At 46.1% G+C, this 19,502-nt stretch overlaps 1 protein-coding gene across 2 annotated transcripts; it reads right to left on the minus strand.

Annotated features, from left to right (window-relative positions):
- Positions 1–698: 698 nt before the first annotated feature.
- LOC115249251 (uncharacterized protein K02A2.6-like) lies at positions 699–9,514 on the minus strand. Of its 2 annotated transcripts, XM_029834404.1 has the most exons (4): positions 9,250–9,514; positions 3,874–4,014; positions 3,494–3,728; positions 2,960–3,376 (listed from the first exon to the last, which is right to left on the minus strand). In XM_029834404.1, exons 1-4 carry the CDS (start codon positions 9,419–9,421, stop codon positions 3,373–3,375), a joined length of 552 nt encoding a protein of 183 aa, XP_029690264.1. In that variant the 5' UTR covers positions 9,422–9,514; the 3' UTR covers positions 2,960–3,372. The 2 variants fall into 2 exon arrangements, with proteins under 2 accessions (XP_029690263.1, XP_029690264.1); XM_029834403.1 differs by lacking the exon at positions 3,874–4,014 and having other exon boundaries at positions 699–3,376.
- Positions 9,515–19,502: the final 9,988 nt, after the last annotated feature.

Here is a 19,502-nt window from a genome sequence, read left to right on the forward strand (position 1 = left end):
TCCGTGTCAATGCGACACTTTTCACTTGTACTGCAGAAACAGGGGCTTTTGACACCTCCGTGAAGTAGAAGATGTCCGTGGCGTTTGACTCGGGTTTCGTAATAGGAAGCGGCAATCGGGACAGACCATCAGCATTGCAATGCGAATCTGATTTCCTGCATTTGATGTCATAGGAATGAGCAGATAACAACAGGGCCCATATCTGCAGTCTCGATGCAGCAAGAGATGGTACGCCAGTGTGTGGACCCAGAATGGTTGTAAGAGGGCGATGGTCAGTTAAGAGAGTGAAGTTTCTCCCATACAAGTACTGATGAAATTTACAGACACCGAAAACGATACTTAATGCCTCTCGCTCCAGTTGTGCATAGTTCGATTCTGCCTTGTTCAGCGTTCTGGGGGCAAAAGCGATTGGTTTTTCTTCTCCGTTTGGCATGACATGTGAAAGAACAGCTCCTACTCCATACGGAGACGCGTCACAAGCAAGCTGTAGTGCCAGTGACGGGTTGAAGTGAGTCAGAACCTGCGAAGTTGTCAGCATATCCTTAGCTTTCTGGAATGCTGCCTGGCAGTTTTCGGTCCATTTCCACATTTTGTCTTTGCACAACAATTTGTGCAATGGCTGCAGCAACGAAGCCAAGTTTGGAATGAATCGTCCGTAATAATTCAATAATCCTAAAAAGGATCGTAGCTGGCTGATGTTTTGTGGCGGTGGTGCATTGACGATGGCAGTGATTTTGGACGGTGCGGTGTGAAGTCCTTCCGCATCAATCACATGCCCCAGATACTCCACAGACGGCTTAAAGAACTCACATTTGTCTTTTCGAACTATTAAGTCCGTATTCCTCCAGCCTTTGAAGCATCGCATCTAAGTTACGCAGATGCTCTTCATCGTTTGCTCCCGTACACAGAATGTCATCAAGGTAACATTGTACACCTGGTAAGCCAGTAAGGATTTGATCCATGGCGCGCTGGAATAAAGCTGGAGCTGAGGTTATTCCAAAAGGCAACCTGCGATACCTGAAAAGTCCTTTATGTGTGTTTATTGTTAACAGTTTGCGTGAATGTTCCTCCACGTGCATTTGCAGGTAAGCTTGGTTGAGATCTATTTTGCTGATTTTTTTTCCTCCAACAAGACCAGCAAATAAATCATCAATCAATGGGAGTGGATACTGCTCTGCTACCAGCACTGGGTTAAGGGTTACCTTAAAGTCCCCACAGGTCCGGATTCCACCATTTTTCTTCGGTACCGGAACAATAGGCGTGGCCCACTCGCTGGTGGTCACAGGCTCTAAAACCCCACTCTCAACCAAAGCATCCAAGTCAGCTTCCACCTTTGGCCTAATTGCGTAAGGTACTGGTCTTGCCTTGCGGAATACAGGTTCGCTCCCAGGTTTGACATGCAACTTAACAGTAATGTCCTTCATGCTACCTAACTCATCACGGAAGATCTGGTCATGTTTTTCCAGTATCGACTGCAACTGTGTCGAATGAGTTGATAGCTTCCTTACCTCCTGCCAGTCAAGACGGATTTTCCTTAACCAGGTGCGCCCCATGAAGGCGGTGAGATTATCCCTGGTGACATAGACGGGAAGTGTCTCTGACCAACCATTACAGTGCACCAGTACATCCGTCATCCCTTTCATTTGCACTGGGTGTCCAGTATAGGCTCTGAAAACCGTGTCTGAAGGTCGTAACTGAAGGTGCTTCAGACATTTCTTGTAGGTTTTGAAAGACACAATGGATGCCTTTGACCCTGTGTCAATTTGCATTTTTACAGAATGTCCTTCCAGCTCAGCATTAATCCAAAACCCATCTGACCTTTCATCCACACTCAACACTTTCACTGTGTTAATCTTAGCAGACAATCCCTCTTCTGAGGAATCACTGTCCTCCATTTGACTTTTAACTGTGTGAACATGTCTTTTCTTGTGGAACTTTGCATTGTCCTTTTTGTTTTCAGCCTTTGGGCCTCTTCCTGCATCATTTTTGTTTCTGCATGCTCGTTCCACGTGACCCTTCTTCCCACAGCTTCGGCAGGTTATATGCTTACACCAGCATGTAGAAGCTAAGTGGCCAGACTTGCCACATCGAAAACATGGGCCTTGAGGGTTTGAGTTGGTAGTGCCAAGTTTGTTCACCCTCCCTGTGGCGTGCAGCTGCTGGACCTCTTTAGATGCCATTTCCATAGTGACACTAATAATAATGGCTTTCTCAAGGGTCAAATCACGTTCAGTGAGAAGCTTCTTCTGAATTGCTTCATTTCTTAATCCACACACAAGTCTGTCTCTTAATGAATCATTTAGGACATTTCCAAATTCACAATGTACAGCTAATTTATGTAAAGCTGCCACAAACATGACGACAGACTCCCCCTCTTCCTGACTGCGTCTGTGAAACCTGAACCGTTCCGCGATGACCAGAGGTTTGGGCGACAAATGTGCCGTGAGCGTGTCCACAATTTGCTCGTAAGTTTTACTTCCTGGCTTTTCAGGTTGTAGATTTCGAAGCAAATTAAAAGTCTTTGGTCCCATCACACTTAAAAAAGTGGGCACTAGCTTGACATCATCAATTTCATTTGCTGCCACAAAATAAGCAAAACGCTCCGTGTACGAGTCCCATTGCTTAAAGCCATCATCAAAGGGGCCAATCGAGCCGATAACTCCAGCCATCTTTTCTAAGCTCCTGGTTACGGCACCGCTCCCTTTTATTTTTAATTGACTCCCCTTGTCCACTCACGTGTAGTCTCTGATAGACGTCCACCAGTCCTCTCCTTCCGTCGAAAGCTGGCTGCGCCGATGTGTGAACAACTCCGTCGGGGAGAAAAAAACAAACCCAACAAGGGAGACAAATAAAAATCTCCCCGCAGCAGACAACACGCGTTGATTCAGACGTCCTTGTCGCCACTTTTGTTATGTCGTCACTCTTGTGCACGATAACAGTAATCCGGGGACCACGACTTGGCTCAAACAGCTTTTTATTATTTCAACAGGATTTGAACACGTGTTATACTTGTGCGAACTTCCGTGGACAACCGCACCCAGAACCACCCACCATGCACGCGATGCATGCCAACTACGGGTCCAATTATAACCCAAAATACATAACATACGCTGTTTACCTAGTTTATTTTCTTGTGTTCATTCTTTTCTTTTCTGCATTTTTAAAATTTATAATGACCTAACAATTTCATTCTTTTCTTTTAAAAAATCTTAATTCCCTCGGCAACATATGACATTGTACAGGTGAACTTTGTTTCTGACTGTAAACATGACAGCTGTTGAGGGTGCATCTGAGGGGTCATGGTGGAAAATTCCAAGAGGCCCCTTTTGGAAAGCCAGGCAGTTTCCCAGGAAAAATATTGGTTTGTCCAGTTTACCTGTCATATAGGAAATAAGAGAGTTACTTAACAGGCTGTAGAAAGACATTTCTGTAAAATCATCATCATCATCATCATCTTCTGCCACTATCCGGGGTCAGAGAAGCCCAGACATACCTCTTCCCAGCTACTTCTTCCAGCTCATCCGGGGGAATCCCCAGTCGTTCCCAGACCAGTCGAGAGACATAGTCTCTTAGACGTGTCCTGGGTCTTCCAGGGGGCCTCCTACTGGAGGGACATGCCCTGAACACCTCACCAGGGAGGTGTCCAGGGGGATCTTGACTAGATTCAAGCCGCTTTACATTCGGGGGTGAACAAATCCAGCGATCTTTGGAGGTCACGGGCCAATCATCTGCAAAGAGCAGAGACCCGATCCTGAGGTCACCAAACTGGACCCCCTCAACACCATGACTACGCCAATAAAAGTTATGAACAGAATTGGGACAAAGGGCAGCCCTGGCGGAGACCAACCCTCATTGGAAATGAGTTCGACTTACTGCCAGCAATGTGGACCAAACTCTGACACCGATCGTACAGGGAGCGGACGGCCCGTATCAGGGGGGCCTCTCGGAGAACCCCCCACAAGACCCCCCGAGGGACATGGTCGAATGCCTTCTCCATCCAGAGTTTTGCCCAACCTGTCCACAAAACACATGTGGACTGGTAGGGCAAAACATGAACGCCTCTGAAACAAAAAATTCCACTGGACACAAAAACACAAACTTTATTAAACCCCATTGGTGGGAAGGGGGGGGGGGGGGGCGCATATATACAGAAAACATCAACAGTAACATCAGTATAGATGAAGAAGTTGATGGGCCCAGGTGCATCTTCAGATGTCCTCATATGGAGATCTGGACAAATGTACCTGCAAACCCTGGGAGGGCACCGCCCATCTGAGTCCCATAATAAATCACAAAATGGTGGTCAGATTTATTCTCTGCTGTTAAACTATGTACGGGGTCTAAAATGCAGCTGCACGATGGTCTTACCAAAATTAAAATTGACAAACTCATTCCACAAGGACTTCCTTAATGTGATTTGTGATACTGGTAGATAGTGGGCAGTTTTAATATGCTGCGTAATCATGTCCCCATATGTGCTCTTCACACTAACGGTCCTCAACAGAGGTGCATAGTCATCACCAACCAGCTGAGGGCGCACCATATCACTGTAGCAGTATATATGATAGAAACCATCTTTTATATAGATGATTTTGCACATTATGGAGACAGCATAACTGCAGTACAGTGCCTCTCCAAAGGGGAAATTTAGACAGCATATATATCACCTTGAGCCTTCCTACGATGGTGACAGTCCCAGCCTTGATTGGGGAAATATTCGTGTGCAGCTGACAAGTATGTAGTGCCCATCTGGTGCCAGTCTGATAAAAAAAAAAACATAATTTCCTTGTCACATCCCAGTGTTTGCCAAATTTTGATCCATATCAGGTTCGGCAGCCAAGGTGAGCAAGGGAACCATACATGAACATTCCTGCTGGAATTAAACTGAATTCTCCTGTGAATGCTCTTGTAGCCTAGACGAATACCCAACATGATCGGGGAGACTGACGAGTTTAACTCTTTTACAAATTGCTCCACCATAGAGTCACAGCCCCCTGTGATAAACTGCATATTCACCTTGCTGTCAGATTTTCCCTCTGTAGCTTTAGCTCTCCATTTATAGTATACATACTGCGCAGGTACGTTCAACCAAGTGTGACGATATAAAATCTCACACACCGTAAGAATCTTTAAGCTTGAACATGGGCGGATAGCGGGAATGTACTCAGCCACAGCAAACAGCTAATCCGTAAAACTCTGTTTTATTTTTTCCAATCATTCCTCTCACTTTTGATCATGTGTGGTGCCACCGAGGTTCCTCAACACTAAAGGAATACTCTCCTGGGTGACCTCTGCATGGGGTCATTTTAAAACTACTGTAAATACAATGATTGCAGCTTTTCACTGGTTGAGATGCTGTTGGGCCAATATTAGTGAGAGTGCCTCCTTCAGGTGGGATTAAATTCGTGATGAGCCCATTCCTCCACTCTCTCTTCACCCACGACTGCAGACCTGTACATGGATCCAACTCCATTATCAAGTTTGCAGATGACATCATGGTGATTGGTCTCATTGGCAACAACAATGAGATGGCCTACAGAGAAGAGGTAAGCGCCTGACCACGGTGTGCTGACAATAACCTGCTCCTCAACACCAACAACACCAAGTGGACTTCCACCACAGTGGACTTCAGGAAGGCGAGAGGAGGCACACACAACCCCATCCACATCAATGGGATGGCCATCAAGCGTGTCTCCAGCTTCAAGTTCCTGGGGACCCACATCTCAGAGGACCTATCCTGGACCACAAACACCTCCAGCCTAATCAAGAAGGCTCACCAGCGCCTCTTTTTCCTGAGGACACTTAGGAAGAACCAGCTATCTTCAGCTGTCCTGGCGAATTTCTATCGCTGTGTGATAGAAAGCATCCTAACGAACTGCGTGACAGTCTGGTATGGAAATTGCACTATCGCCGTGCACAAGGCTCTGCAGAGGGTGGTGAAAACTGCCCACTTCCTGCCATTGGAGATGTCCAGAGAAAGCACTGCCTGGATCGAGCACGCAGAATCCTTAAGGTCTCCTCCCACCCTGCCCACAGACTGTTTTCCCTCCTGTCCTCTGGGAGGCGCTACAGAACCCTCAGAACAAAGACCAGCAGACTGAGGAACAGCTTCTTCCCCAGAGCCGTGTCCCTGTTGAACTCCTGCTGACTCTCACACTCCACATCTCACTACACTACAGCAGTTTACACAATAACTCACTAGCTTAGTAACCAACTTAGCTAATGTTTAAACTTATTTTGCACACTCACACACTTTCTCATCTGCAAATCCCTAATTTATCATTTGCACATTTCCTCTAGCTTTATGTAAATAGTTTCTGCACTTTCTGACGTCATGGTGTTTGGTCCTGAACCTCTCACGGATAGATTAGATCACATGATCATTCTTGATGGTATCTCCTTAGCATCTAGTCTCTCTGTGAGGAATCTTGGAGTAACTATTGACCAAAATCTGTTTTTTTAACTCACACATTAAAATAGTCTCTAGAAGTGCCTATTTTCACCTGAGAAACATCACAAAGATCAGGAAACTACTGACGCGACATGTTGGAAGCTGGAAGGCAGAAAAGCCACTTCTGTTTGTAGTTGTATATCGGCCCCCTGCTGGGCCACATTCAGAGTTCCTGTCTGATTTCTCTGATTTCTTATCTGACTTGGTCCTTACAACGGACAAAGTCATTATCATTGGAGACTTTAATATCCATGTAGACGTTGTAAATGACAGCTTTAGAAATGGCTTCATTTCATTACTTGAGTCAGTTGGTTTCCTCCAGCAGATAAACCAACCAACTCATAACTTCAACCACACCCTAGATCTAGTTCTGACTTATGGTGTTGAGGTAGAACATGTGTCAGTGTTCCCTCAGAACCCACTCCTGTAAGATCATTCATTGATCACTTTTACATTTATGATTAAGGATTCTTCTATGCTCAGAACAAAGTCTTACTATAGCAGATGTCTTTCAGATAATGCTGTAGCTAAGTTTAAGGAAGCAATCCCTGTGCTAATCCCAGGACCACCGTGTGTTTCCCCAGGGATCAATCATTATAATCTTAGCCCTGCAGAGGTTGACTCTATTGCTGAAGGTGCAGCAACCTCACTGAGAATCACGCTTGATTCTGTTGCCCCCCTGAAAATACTAGTAAATCAGAGGAGGTGTGCCCCCTGGTATAATTCACATATCAGGACTAAAGCAGAAAGTGCGAAGACTGGAAAGGAAGTGGCATTCTTGTAAAATAGACAGCTATCATGTAGCCTGGAAAGACTGTCTAATACCGTATTTTCACAACCATAAGGCGCGCCGTGTTATAGGGCGCACCTTCAATTAACAGCCTATTTTAGAAATATTTTCATACACAGGGCGCACCGTGTTATAAGGCGCATAGCATAGAAACTGCGTAGTGCCTGTGGTTTCATGACGCGTTCACTAGATCGAGCTGCGCTAAAAGGAATGTCAATAAAACAGCCAGATAAATCAGTCAAACTTTATTAATAGAATACAAACCGTCGTTCTCACAACTCTATTTACTCCCAAAACGAATAAACAGCTGTTTTATTATTTTTCCCGAGTGACGTAGTGTTTTCGCGTAACACAGTTCGTTTAATAACAGCGAGTTATAACAGGCAGTGCAACATTTTTTATCACAAGTGGATAGTGGAGTTTAATAAATCTTCGATTTAGTGCAACATTTTTATCACGTAGTACCGTTGCGGTAAATCAAACGTTAGTGCAAACACAATATACGGTAACTCGAACTCTCGAAGTAGTGCAAAGCGATAGCAATAGCAATATAACAATAGTAATATAACAACGTTGTTCAAACGGTAATTTCCATATTCACAGTATGACCAGCCTTGTTAAGTTGTAAACACACAAAAGAAACACGTAAAGATCACTTTATCAGTTCATTCCTCATCCAGGAATCCCTCGAATTCTTCTTCTTCGGTGTCCGAATTGAACAGTTGTGCGAATACGGCGTCCAACATGGCCGGCTCCATCTCGTCAAAGTCGTCATCAGGGTCGGTGTCGCTGGTGTTGTCTGGCATTTCAGTGACAATCCCTGCCTTCCCGAAAGCTCGGACCACGGTCGATGCCCAGGCATTTACGATCCACTGGCAGATAGTGACGTATGACGCTCGGCGCCGTCTCCCCGTCTTGGTGAACGTGTGTTCGCCGTTCGTCATCCACCGCTCCCACGCAGTTCGCAGTCTAGTTTTGAATGCCCCGTTGACACCAATATCTAGCGGCTGGAGTTCCTTTGTTAATCCACTTCTTGCTTTGTTTCCTTGGAAGCTCCGTTGAGTCTTCTTTACCTGGCGCAGGTCGTCTTGTTGCTTCCTCCACTTCCGCACCATTGATTCGTTCACGTTAAATTCTCTTGCCGCTGCTCTATTTCCGTGTTCAACTGCGTGACTGATAGCCTTCAGTTTGAACTCTGCGTCAAAAGCGCGGCTCCTCTTGCAAGGAGCCATTTTGGGGTCTTTACAGACAGAAATGGTTTGGGACTGAATTTACTGCTGTTACCTCGGCCACACCTACCGACTACAGTAGCCGCGATTAACCAATATTACCGTAATCCATACAAAAGGCGCTCCGGGTTAAAAGGCGCACCGTAGATTTTTTTGAAAATTCTAGGCTTTTAGGTGCGCCTTATAGTCGTGAAAATACGGTAATTGGTAGTGGGCTTTCGAGCCTATACAGCTTGGAGTAAGACAACGTGCATATAGAGGATGATGTGGTCAAAATACTCTTTTGCCTAATAATTCGGCACTCCCTGTATACTCAATCCAACTCCCCTATGAAGTGGGTAGTGAACATGAAACGAGTGTGTGGTTTCGAATACAGTGATGATCCATAAACTCTGTAAGCTACACAGACACAGAAGTGTCATGTGGTCGCTACTCTTTCAGATAAATGTAGCGCGCTCACCAAGGAACATTAGTATCAGCAGCTATGGCCTGTTACCCAGCAACATGTGTGCTGCTAACTCTTGTAGCTTTGCTATTGCTCCCAAACAACATGTGGAGTTGTGTCAATACTCTAAGCAAAGGAGACACATTTATTAGATTCACCATCACTAACATCGCCACCTACTGGCCTGACATGCTCACTACCTTTTCAGTCCTTAGAGGTTTACATTTAAATTGGTATAAATCAACATTTAGCAGCACATTTACGTTGCAGAAGCACTGCTTCAGTGTCACAATGAACATCCTTCCATATTTTGCCTTGTTAAAGTCTTACATACCTGTCCTGTGTAACTTTATATGGGGTCTCCAAACACTTTCCACCAGTCTGCGCTGATAATCGAGCTCTTCTTCATATCCGTCGAGCTTTTGTTGAAACACTCGGAATATTTCTTCAGCAGCAACAGTCAGTCGCTCCATGACGAACGTCCTCAAACACTCAACAGAAGACATTCTTGCTGCTTCCACACCACAATACGGTCAAACATACAAAAACCTTCTGCTCAAAGCCGCTGTTACCGATTCCTGCCGAATGTTACACATTAAAGTTCCGCAAAAACAACCGCGGGAGCATTGGTTCCGGGATGCTGTGTGTGTTACCCTGGGGCAGTGCTTCTCCATTATTTTCTGTAACAATCTCACACACACACTCGTCGCCGCGACTATAAATAGTATCATATGTCAATTAAATTGTTGTAAGTACACCATTGCATAGCACTGGATCCTCAACAAGGAAGAAAGAAAGAAAGATTTTTTTATTTTTACAAAAATACTTTATTTACAATTTGCACTGGGACATAAACACCATGTTGAAAACGCAGCACTGACAATAAATAAATAGAATCAATTAAACAGTTCCTCCACAAGGAGTTTTTCAATGTGCAATTGATTTAAGCCATTAAAAGGGCCTTTTACAACATTCAAAAAGTACAGTGAGTCTCTCGCACTCACTGTACCCATGAAATACTGTCTCTCGCCCAGCACAGAAATGGGCACCGTGTAGGTCCCCAGTCCTCTTCCTCCGTGGTGGCTCGTTAAGCACACTGGGGGGGGGCTCCATCCCTTCCCAGCCGGTCAGCCTACAAGCTGGTGCTCCTGTTGGACAGTCATCTGAGCTATTTCCTGGCTTTGCCCATATGCTTCTTCAGCTGAAAGATCTCAGGGTCGGTGAGGACCGATGCCGCCCTGTGTTTAATCCAATGGCTCATCGATTGGATGAAAAGTAGCTTGTCGGGGAAGTATTTCCCCAGATCAGGGCTCCTCAAACCTTTGGTCTGTGTTAAAAAAATTCTTGATCATACTTGGTGGGTACAAATCATTCCCCTGACCAGACAGTTCACTGCTGTCTGACATGCAATCATAGTCACTTGTGTCTGTGCCAGCGGCTGCATCCTCCAGCTGTCCACCTTTTTTGTCTCCATTGTCCTTCATGACATTTCTTTGCCGCTTTGCAGGAACAGGCCACCATTCAGACCCCCCCGCTGCCCTCACTTGTACCCGCACCTCCCTCATCCAGCTCACCTGTGCTCACACCCACCTCACAGTGCTCACCTGTGCTCATTCCTCCCTCAACCAGCTCGCCAGCCACTAACCCTGGCATCCCACACTCCCCTGTCACCTGCCCCACTTCACCTACACACCGTTCAGCAGGTTGACCCAAGTCTCTCCTGCCTCACCCATCTCACCCATGCCCTCACCAGTCTTCCCCAGTTCATCAAACCCGCACACCACTTCAATTGCCACCCCAGGTAAATCCATTACCTTCCCCGCCTCGCCACTCTCGCCAGTCACCTCCACCACCACCTCCACATTCTCCCTCTCGCCACTTACCTCAGACATGCGCACACACTCACTCCTTTTTCCCTCCGCCTTCGACTCCATTTGCACTATGTCCGGAACATCGCGTCCGCGACCAGGCGGCTCGGACAAGCCCTGGCTAGATGTCCCTCTTTGCCGCAGTTGAAACATTTGAGGGCAGAGGAGATTGCAAGGAGGTTGTTGTTTAAAACCATGTGGACCTGTCTACGGTGAGACACCACGTGTCTCAACAAAGGCGACCTACACACCGACAATACTTTTCTGATGGGGGACACCAGTTTCCCATGTCGGGACAGTTTTTTCGCCAGGAACTCATCGCTGACGAACAGCGGCATGTTGGACAAAGTAATCCTCGCTGCCAGCTGCGTCAGCGGAGTCACCTGGACGAACTTCCCCCCCACGGTGATCCCCGTCTCCACCAACCTCTTCGCCTGTTCCACCTTCTCTGGAAACAACACCATTGCCCTGTTCATGCGGGCGGCAGCTTTCACTGATCTGTGGCTGATTTCTTGGCCCACAGCCAGAGCCACCTCCACCACACTTTGACTCCTTGTCTCTTGCTCAACCCGGTCAAGTTGGCGTTCGCCGCCATGATGGCCGCAAGCAGTCAGCTGCCCCACAAACTCACACACGCACTCACTAAACTAATAAATGAATACGAAACACACAATAAATAAAAGAAAGAAAGAAAGAAAGATTTTTTTTGATTTTTACACAAACACTTTATTGACAAATTACACACCCTGTTGAAAACGTAGTACTGACAATAAAATAAATAGAATCAACAAAAACAGTTACTCCACAAGGAGTTGTTCAGTGTGCAATTGCTTTGAAAATGCCTTTTACAACATTCAAAAGTACAGTGAGTCTCTCACACTCACTGTGTACACGGAATATTGTCTCTCGCCCGGAACAGAAACGAGCACTGGTCTGACACACAGAGATCCAACCTAGAGAGGGAAACGGGGGTGGCTCATCACGCAGGCTCCAGGAAAATGAAAGAAAAGCAAGAAAGAAAGCTGAATGTTAGCAGGTTAAACCAAGAACTACTTTATTTTAGATTATAGAAACAGTAACATTCACTACATTTTTAATTTCAATACTATATTTAAGAACTATTTTGTAATGTCACCATGTGCTTTTTGCATTCTTGTATTTCACATAAGAGGCACTTGTTGTCTTCTCTGGAGGGACAGATCTGGCATCGTTTCCTTTACTTTTCATCTGTGTCCACTGGATGTTGGTTTTAGGGGAATTAAGAGGTCTGTCCCACATCTTCAGAATTCACTGAGAAGTTCAGGCTTATTTCTTCTGGCTGTTCCCAACATGGTCAGCTTTCTCTTTCGAAGTTCATCTCTAAAGCGGTAGGATGTGAAGTATTAACACTTGATATTACGCCCGTGCAGCCCTTCACTCATCTCCTCATATGTGCCTCCAGGTCACTTTCCAGGGTGTACTTTTGCACCACAGGCTGCCCATGTTTTGATGCTATACTTGACAGGCTTGTTGGGCATGTACTGTTGGACACACATGAGGATCAGGACTGTACAACAAAGGTAAAATTTCAACCCATTTATCACACACATCTCTGATCACAGCTATTTTTTCTCTTTCATGTCGACCAGCTATGGTGTCTCAAAGCGGATCACATGCAATATCATGTGGAATGTCTCCAGAGATATCGTTGCCGGAAAGATTGGTCTTCCATTTTCTTCATTCAATAGACTTGCAGTTGCTTCTGCCTTTGATCTTTGACCTGTACACTCCTGCTAATAACAATACTCCAATATAAGCATGCTAGTCAGTCTGATTCAGTGGCTTCCATTTCTCTTGAAACACTCGTCTCCCCTCCAAGTTGGTCATTCCCAGTATGATCCTCTCTCATAGTGGGAATATGAAGTGCTGATGATGACTGCGTGGATGACATCCACTGAATCCTCCTCAGTGCAGGAAAACTGAAAATCTGAATCAGCAAAAACATTGGGCCAGATTCACGAAGCGTTCTTACGAACAAATTTGTTCTTAAGTCCCACTGACGAACAGTTTACGAAGATTGTGGCATTCACCAATTTCTTCTTATCCTGGATTTATTCGTAGGTAAGAACAAATCCTACGAACACTCAGGAGTACTCTTACGCACATTTCAGTGCCGACATGTTGGCATGGTTGTGTTTTCTTCTCTTGTGCAGTTCAATAAAATTCAATTTATTATTTTATTTATTTGTTTATTTCCTATTTTTGGTGATTTACGGAGAATTTTAAAATTACGTAAATGTGCCAATGACTTAACATTAATCAACCAAATTGGAAACCATGCCAAAACTGTCTTTTTATTTGATTTTATCTTGATTTATTTTATTAGGGGATCGAGGATATGCCCTGGCTCCCTGGTTGTTGACACCACTGACCAACCCTCAGACTCCACAGGAGTTTTATTCAATCAGATGCATGCGCGCAGTCGCTCCACCATTGAACGCACCATCGGCATGTTAAAGGGGCGCTGGATGTGTTTGGACACAGAGCCACAACCCCGTGAGGATGTGTGTCCTGACGCAATGCTGGGGCCAGACTGCAGGCACGCGGTTCACGTTCGAGCGCGATTAATTGCCCGTTTGTGAATAAAATGCATTATTGTCACAATCCGAGCACAGCTTTTACACGTTTATTTTTTTTTACATTCTTCTTTTTTTACATTCTCGTTGATTTCTTTAAGCGTGTTGGCTATAGTCATCAGGGTTGAGGCAATTTTATCAAACGTGTTAGCCATCCTTTCTTGATTGTTCAACACGGCGTCAGAAATCAGGCGTGGAGAGGCAAGCTTTGGGCATTTCGCTTTGGGCATTTTGCTGCTTTTTGCTCTGTCGACAGGGTCCTGCTGCAGTTCCTTTTATGGGCATTAGTGGGCGGTGACTTATGCTAATCGTATGTTAATTAGACTCACCTGGCACGCGCTTTCAACTTACAAACAGATGGCATTCATCAATCTAAGAACACAGCTGCGAACAATTCTGGGGCTTACGAACGCGTTGGTGAATCCGACGTAGGGTTTTCTTAAGAAACTTCTTAAACACTGTTATCCTAAGCTACCCCCGAAGTCCACAGGTGGTGTCTATCTTCCTCGTCGCCAGCACTGCCTTTCGGTGTTCCACCACTTCTCAGCCTCTGGATGGCGCCACTCTGGGAGGTCACCAGCAACAAAGAACACAAAGAAACACCAACAACTCCCCTGACACGTAACAAACACAACTTAAGAAAGAATCTAAGAAGATTCTTAAGAACATATTGGTGAATCTGGCCCATTGAACTGTTAGCCGTTAGCATGAGGCCTCACTACCTGCCAAGGGAGTTCACACATGCCCTCGCGGTGGTTGTGTACATCCTGTGATATCCTGTTCTCAGCAGTGAGCCTGATGCCCTCCTCCTCGTGTCTGGAGACTTCAATCATGCCTCTCCATCATCTTCTCTGCCCAAATTCACAGTGAAGAAATGGCCGAGGAGAAAGGGGGGGGGGGGGGGGGGGGGGCACTGAGGAGGCCCTGAAAGACTTTCAACACAACCCTGTGGGATGTATTCAGTGATGTCCATGGGGAGGAAATCGACAATCTTACCCACTTCATCACTGACTATATTGATTTTTGTGTGGAGAATGCCGTACCAAACGGGACTGTACGGAGTTTCTCCAACAGCAAGCCCTGGATCACCCCAGGCATAAAGTCTCTCCTGAGGGAGAAGAAGAAGGCTTTTGTGTCTGGAAACGAGAAGGAGCAGAAGTCTGTGCAGAGGGAGCTCAGGAGGAAGATCAGGCAGGAAAAAGACAACTACAGGCTGAAGATGGAGCACCAGCTGCAGCAGAACAACATCTGCGGGGTCTGGAAGGGACTGAAGACCATCTTGGGCTTCAAGGAGCAGAAGTCCTAATCTGTGGGAGACCGGGGGTGGGCAAACGACCTGAACATGTTCTTCAACAGATTTGATCAGGCAACCACCCCAACCCCAGCCCAGTCTCCTCTGCTGCTACCCCCACCACTGTCTGTGCCCGCAATCCACTGTTCCTCCTGTCCATCCTCCCCCTCTCTCATTACCTTCAGCCCACAAATGCCCGACAATTCACACTCTGGCCCATGCCCACCCCTCACCAACACCTCCCTGCTCCAGCCTGTCCCTCACAACACAACAGGTGAGGATGGCCCTGAAGAAGAACAGGTCCAGGAAAGTGATGGGTCCGGATGGCATCAGCCCCAGACTTCTGAAGTCCTGCGCAGACCAGCTGTGTGGGATCTTCAGTCACATGTTCAACCTGAGCCTGAAGCTGGGGAGAGTGCCACAGCTGTGGAAGACGTCCTGCATCGTCCCAGTGCTGAAGACACCGCACCCCAAGGAACTCAACAGCTACAGGCCGGTAGCTCTGACGTCTCATCTGATGAAGATGCTGGAGAGACTCATTCTCGCCCACCTGCACCTACTGGTGAGCTCCTTCATGGACCCGTTGCAGTTCGCCTACTAGCTGAGCATCGGGGTGGATGATGCCGTCATCTACCTCCTCCACACCCCTCACTCACCTGGAGAAGGTTGGAAGCACTGTGAGGATCATGTTTTTTGATTTCTCCAGTGCATTCAACACCATCCAGCCCAGGCTGCTGGGGGACAAGCTGCAGGTAGCTGGGGTGGATCACCACCTCACAACATGGATTCTGGACTACCTCACACAAAGACCACAGTTTGTGAGAGTGAAGGGCTCAGAGTCAGATTGGCTTCTCTGCAGTACTGGCACCTTCTACACTGCAGACTTTTCATAGAGTTCATCATCATGCCACCTCCAGAAATTTCTGATGATTGTTCGTCTAATCACTGATGGGGAACGATACGGAGTACAGAGAACTTCAGGATTTTGTGGACTGGAGCCTGCAGAACAACCTCCAGATCAATGCTAGTAAAACCAAGGAGCTGGTAGTGGATCTCTGCAGGCGTAACAGCCCCCCGCCTGCACCGGTGAACATATGTCGACGTGGTGAGGACCTATAAGTACCTGGGTTTACCTAAACAATAACCTGGACTGGACACACAACACAGACGCCCTTGTCAAGAAGGGCAATAACAGACTGTTCCTGCTCAGGAGGCTGAGGTCTTTTGGAGTGCAGGGACCACTCCTGAGGACTTTCTATGACTCTTGTGGTGGGATCAGCCATCTTTTATGGGATAGTCTGATGGTCCAGCAGCATAACGGACAGGGACAAGAAGAGGATTGACAGACTGGTAAGAAGGGCCAGCTCTGTCCTGGGTTGTCCCCTGGACTCAGTGGAGGTGATGGGAAATGGGAGGATGATGGCTAAGCTGTCATCCATGTTGAACAACACGTCCCACCCCCTACAGGACACCCTGACAGCACTGGGCAGCTCCTTCAGTGAGCGGCTGCTCCACCCTCGCTGTGTAAAGGAGAGGTATTGTTATGGAACAAGGGTTGTACAGAACCTGGACGCAGGCCGGGACACAATGGTCTAAAGGTTTTATTTACAGGGAGGGAATGCAACACGAGGGCAGCCCTCCAGGACTGCCGAGCACCAGGGAACAGAAACGGCCCTCCAGGGCCACAGGAAACTTGGGAACAGACGCGGCCCTCTAGGGCAACAGGAAACTCGGGAACAGAAGTGGCCGTCCAGGAAACAGGAAACTCGGGAACAGAAGTGGCCGTCCAGGAAACAGGAAACTCGGGAACAGGAGCGGCCCTCCAGAACCGCAGAACACCAACACCGACGAGGGAAGCCGAACAAACACCCAGCACACAATGAGGGAATCCAAAACTCACCAACACATGACAAGGGAACCCGAACAAAGGCAGGCACAACCTGCTTAAAGAGGCGGCAAGATGCAAATTGCCTACAGGTGCGCCTGCCTGCAGTGCCAGCTGCCACCAATTGTGCTCCACACCACCCCCTGCAGGACAAAGCCAGAACACAACCCATGACCCCAACAGGTATCGCAGATCTTTCCTACCGACTGCTGTTAGACTCCACAATAAACATGCCAGCTAGCAGTCTAAATATTATATATTCTGATATGTATATTGCATTGATGTGTATATCAATGTGTATACTGTACACAGCCTCTCTACCATGTACAGGTATACAAGGGCCAATCTTGGATTATTGTATATATACATCCTTTTCTGTATATCTTACCTCAAATTTTATTTTACTTTTTCTTTATTTCAGTGTGTGCTTTTGCTGTTGCTGTTGTGCTGTAAATTTCCCTGTGTGGGACATATAAAGGAAATCTGAATCTGAATCATTATCTCAGTTTAAAATCTGCGATAAAGCTTCGTCAGCGATAATCCTTCAGAATTTCTGGTGAGTTTGGCAAAGAGATGCCATGAGATGTGTCACAAGAACAAGTGTGAGAAAATTCCATCTCTTCACACATTTCGACCCAGACACTTTAATGATGGCATGTAGCTGTTCAAATCAAATATAAATATGACTTGAAAAAAAAACCCACCACACTTTTGAACATCTGGAATGCAGCTTAAGATAAAAGAAGTTAAAGAAAAGACTAGCTTTATTCCATGTTTCAAAGAGTGGTGGGTTATTTGAAGTCACTTGTTAAGATAATTGCAACAAAATGAGCCATTTCAGGAATGTATTCAAATGAAATGCTAAATGTGAAATGTTACACGTAAATGTTAACTTTAACTGCAAATGTTAAATGTAACCTTAATGATAAACTGAAATGTTTGGAGGACTTAGAAGTCAATAATATCTGTCTGGAAAATTATCAGTCGCACCAGCGGCCTCTGCTGGCCCAGTGGAGGAGTGTAAAAAGCTTAGAGCACCTGGTATTCCCAGGCGATCTCTCATCCAAGTACTAACCAGACCTGACCCTACTTAGCTTCCATGATCAGACGTTCTCAGGGTGGTATGGCCATAAGCGAGGGAGGAAGCTATTTAAGGCCTCTTTATATGTAACAGTCACCATTAAACGCCGTCAAAAGTTCCAACATTGACATTTGGTTGAGTTGCATTGATTCAACACTGTTTTTCCGTGTGACACTAATTATTTTGCCCATATTGAAGCACAAACCTGTTCCAGAAAATGTCCTCACCACAGTCCTATGGACCACTTATAGAGCAGTGCAGCCTGGACAGCAAATATAAGGCAGCCACACTCTTTGTCTTGTTTTAAAATAATTCAATTTGAGTAGATTATCATCAAAAGGCTGTTTTCTTGCTCTTGCTCTTGCTTACTGCCATACCACCCTGAGAATGCCTGATCTTGGAAGTTAAGCAGGGTTAGTACTTGGATGAGAGACTGCCTGGGAGTACCAGGTGCTGTAAGCATTTTGGATTCCTCCATTGGGCCAGCAGTGTATCGTGCTCCCAGAATTATGGCAACAACTCAACCTCATCCACTTCTTGGAAAATGTCCCCCCTTCAGACAGTTTTTTTGAGAAATATGTTTTCCATCTGATCTAATACCTCATTTAAAATTCCTAAATATTTTACAAGGGTCTCTATTTATGGATTTCACAAGATCCACAAACAAGGCACCCCCTTCAGACCAATAGTACGTAGCGTCAATTCCGTAACATATAACATTTCCAATACTTGGTTTCCATCTTGTCTCTCATGGTTGGCAACACCCCGCACCACATCAAAAACTCCCAAGACTTTGTGAAAAAGGTTAGTGGTCTCAAACTACAACCAGAAGAGACCATGGTATCCTATGATGTCATGTGGCTCTTCACATGCATCTCGACCACTGACGCAATAGACACCATCCACAGTGCCTTTTATAGGACAAGAACCTTCCAGAAAGAACAACCTTAACACCCAAATTTGCACCATGCTAGACCTGTGTGTGAACACCACCTATTTTCAGTACAGAGAAGACTTCTACAGCAAGAAACATGGCTATGACATGGGTTCACCAGTATACCCATAGTTGCCAATCTATATATGGATAAGGTGGAATCCCAGGCCCTGACATCCTTCACAGGAACTGCACCAAGCCACTGGTTCAGATATGTGGACAAGACCTGGGTCAAAGTTCAAACACAAGAATTGGAAGCATTCTCAAATCATCTCAACCAAACAGACAAGCACATAAAATTCACCCGGGAAGATGTAAAAGGAAACAGTCTGGCCTTTCTGGGCTTGTGTTTGTTTAATAAAAACCAATTTTTGGACCTTTCCTCACTGCGTCTTGCCTGCGTTTGGGGCGTAACAGGGGCAGCACAGTCAAATCTGTTGAAAAAGGATGCAACTTGTTTGCCCAGTCCAGGTCCCCAGATTCAGGGCCACTCCCACTGTCCTTAGTGTGGCCTGAGATGGTTTTTAGGCCTCTCCAGGGGGGAGGTGGTGTATGCATCTTGGTGTTTACATACATTAAATCCGAAGTTCTATTGTCTCTCGTGTGGCATTTCACATATTGGGTGAAGGTTGGGAGAGTGGAGGACAGAGAAGCATGATTAAAGTCACCAGAGATGAAGAGGAGGGACTGGGGGTGCGATGTCTGAAGCTTGGAAACTACGGTGTGTACAGTCTCGCAGGCAGCAGCAGCATCGGCCGATGGAGGGATGTACACGGTTATCGCGATAACGTGCGAGAATTCCCTTGGGAGGTAATATGGCTGAATGCTAACCGCTATCAGTCTGTCTTTGCTGCAGTACTGCTCCTTCACCCTGATGTGCCCTGGGTTACACCATCTATCGTTCACAAACATC

This window comes from Takifugu rubripes, chromosome 3, assembly GCF_901000725.2.
Source record: "Takifugu rubripes chromosome 3, fTakRub1.2, whole genome shotgun sequence".
Classification (NCBI taxonomy): domain Eukaryota; kingdom Metazoa; phylum Chordata; class Actinopteri; order Tetraodontiformes; family Tetraodontidae; genus Takifugu; species Takifugu rubripes.

What these genes read in the sequence shown, in the direction of transcription:
- LOC115249251 (XM_029834403.1), bottom strand. Translation starts at nt 2,669, where the DNA reads ATGGCTGGAGTTATCGGCTCGATTGGCCCCTTTGATGATGGCTTTAAG.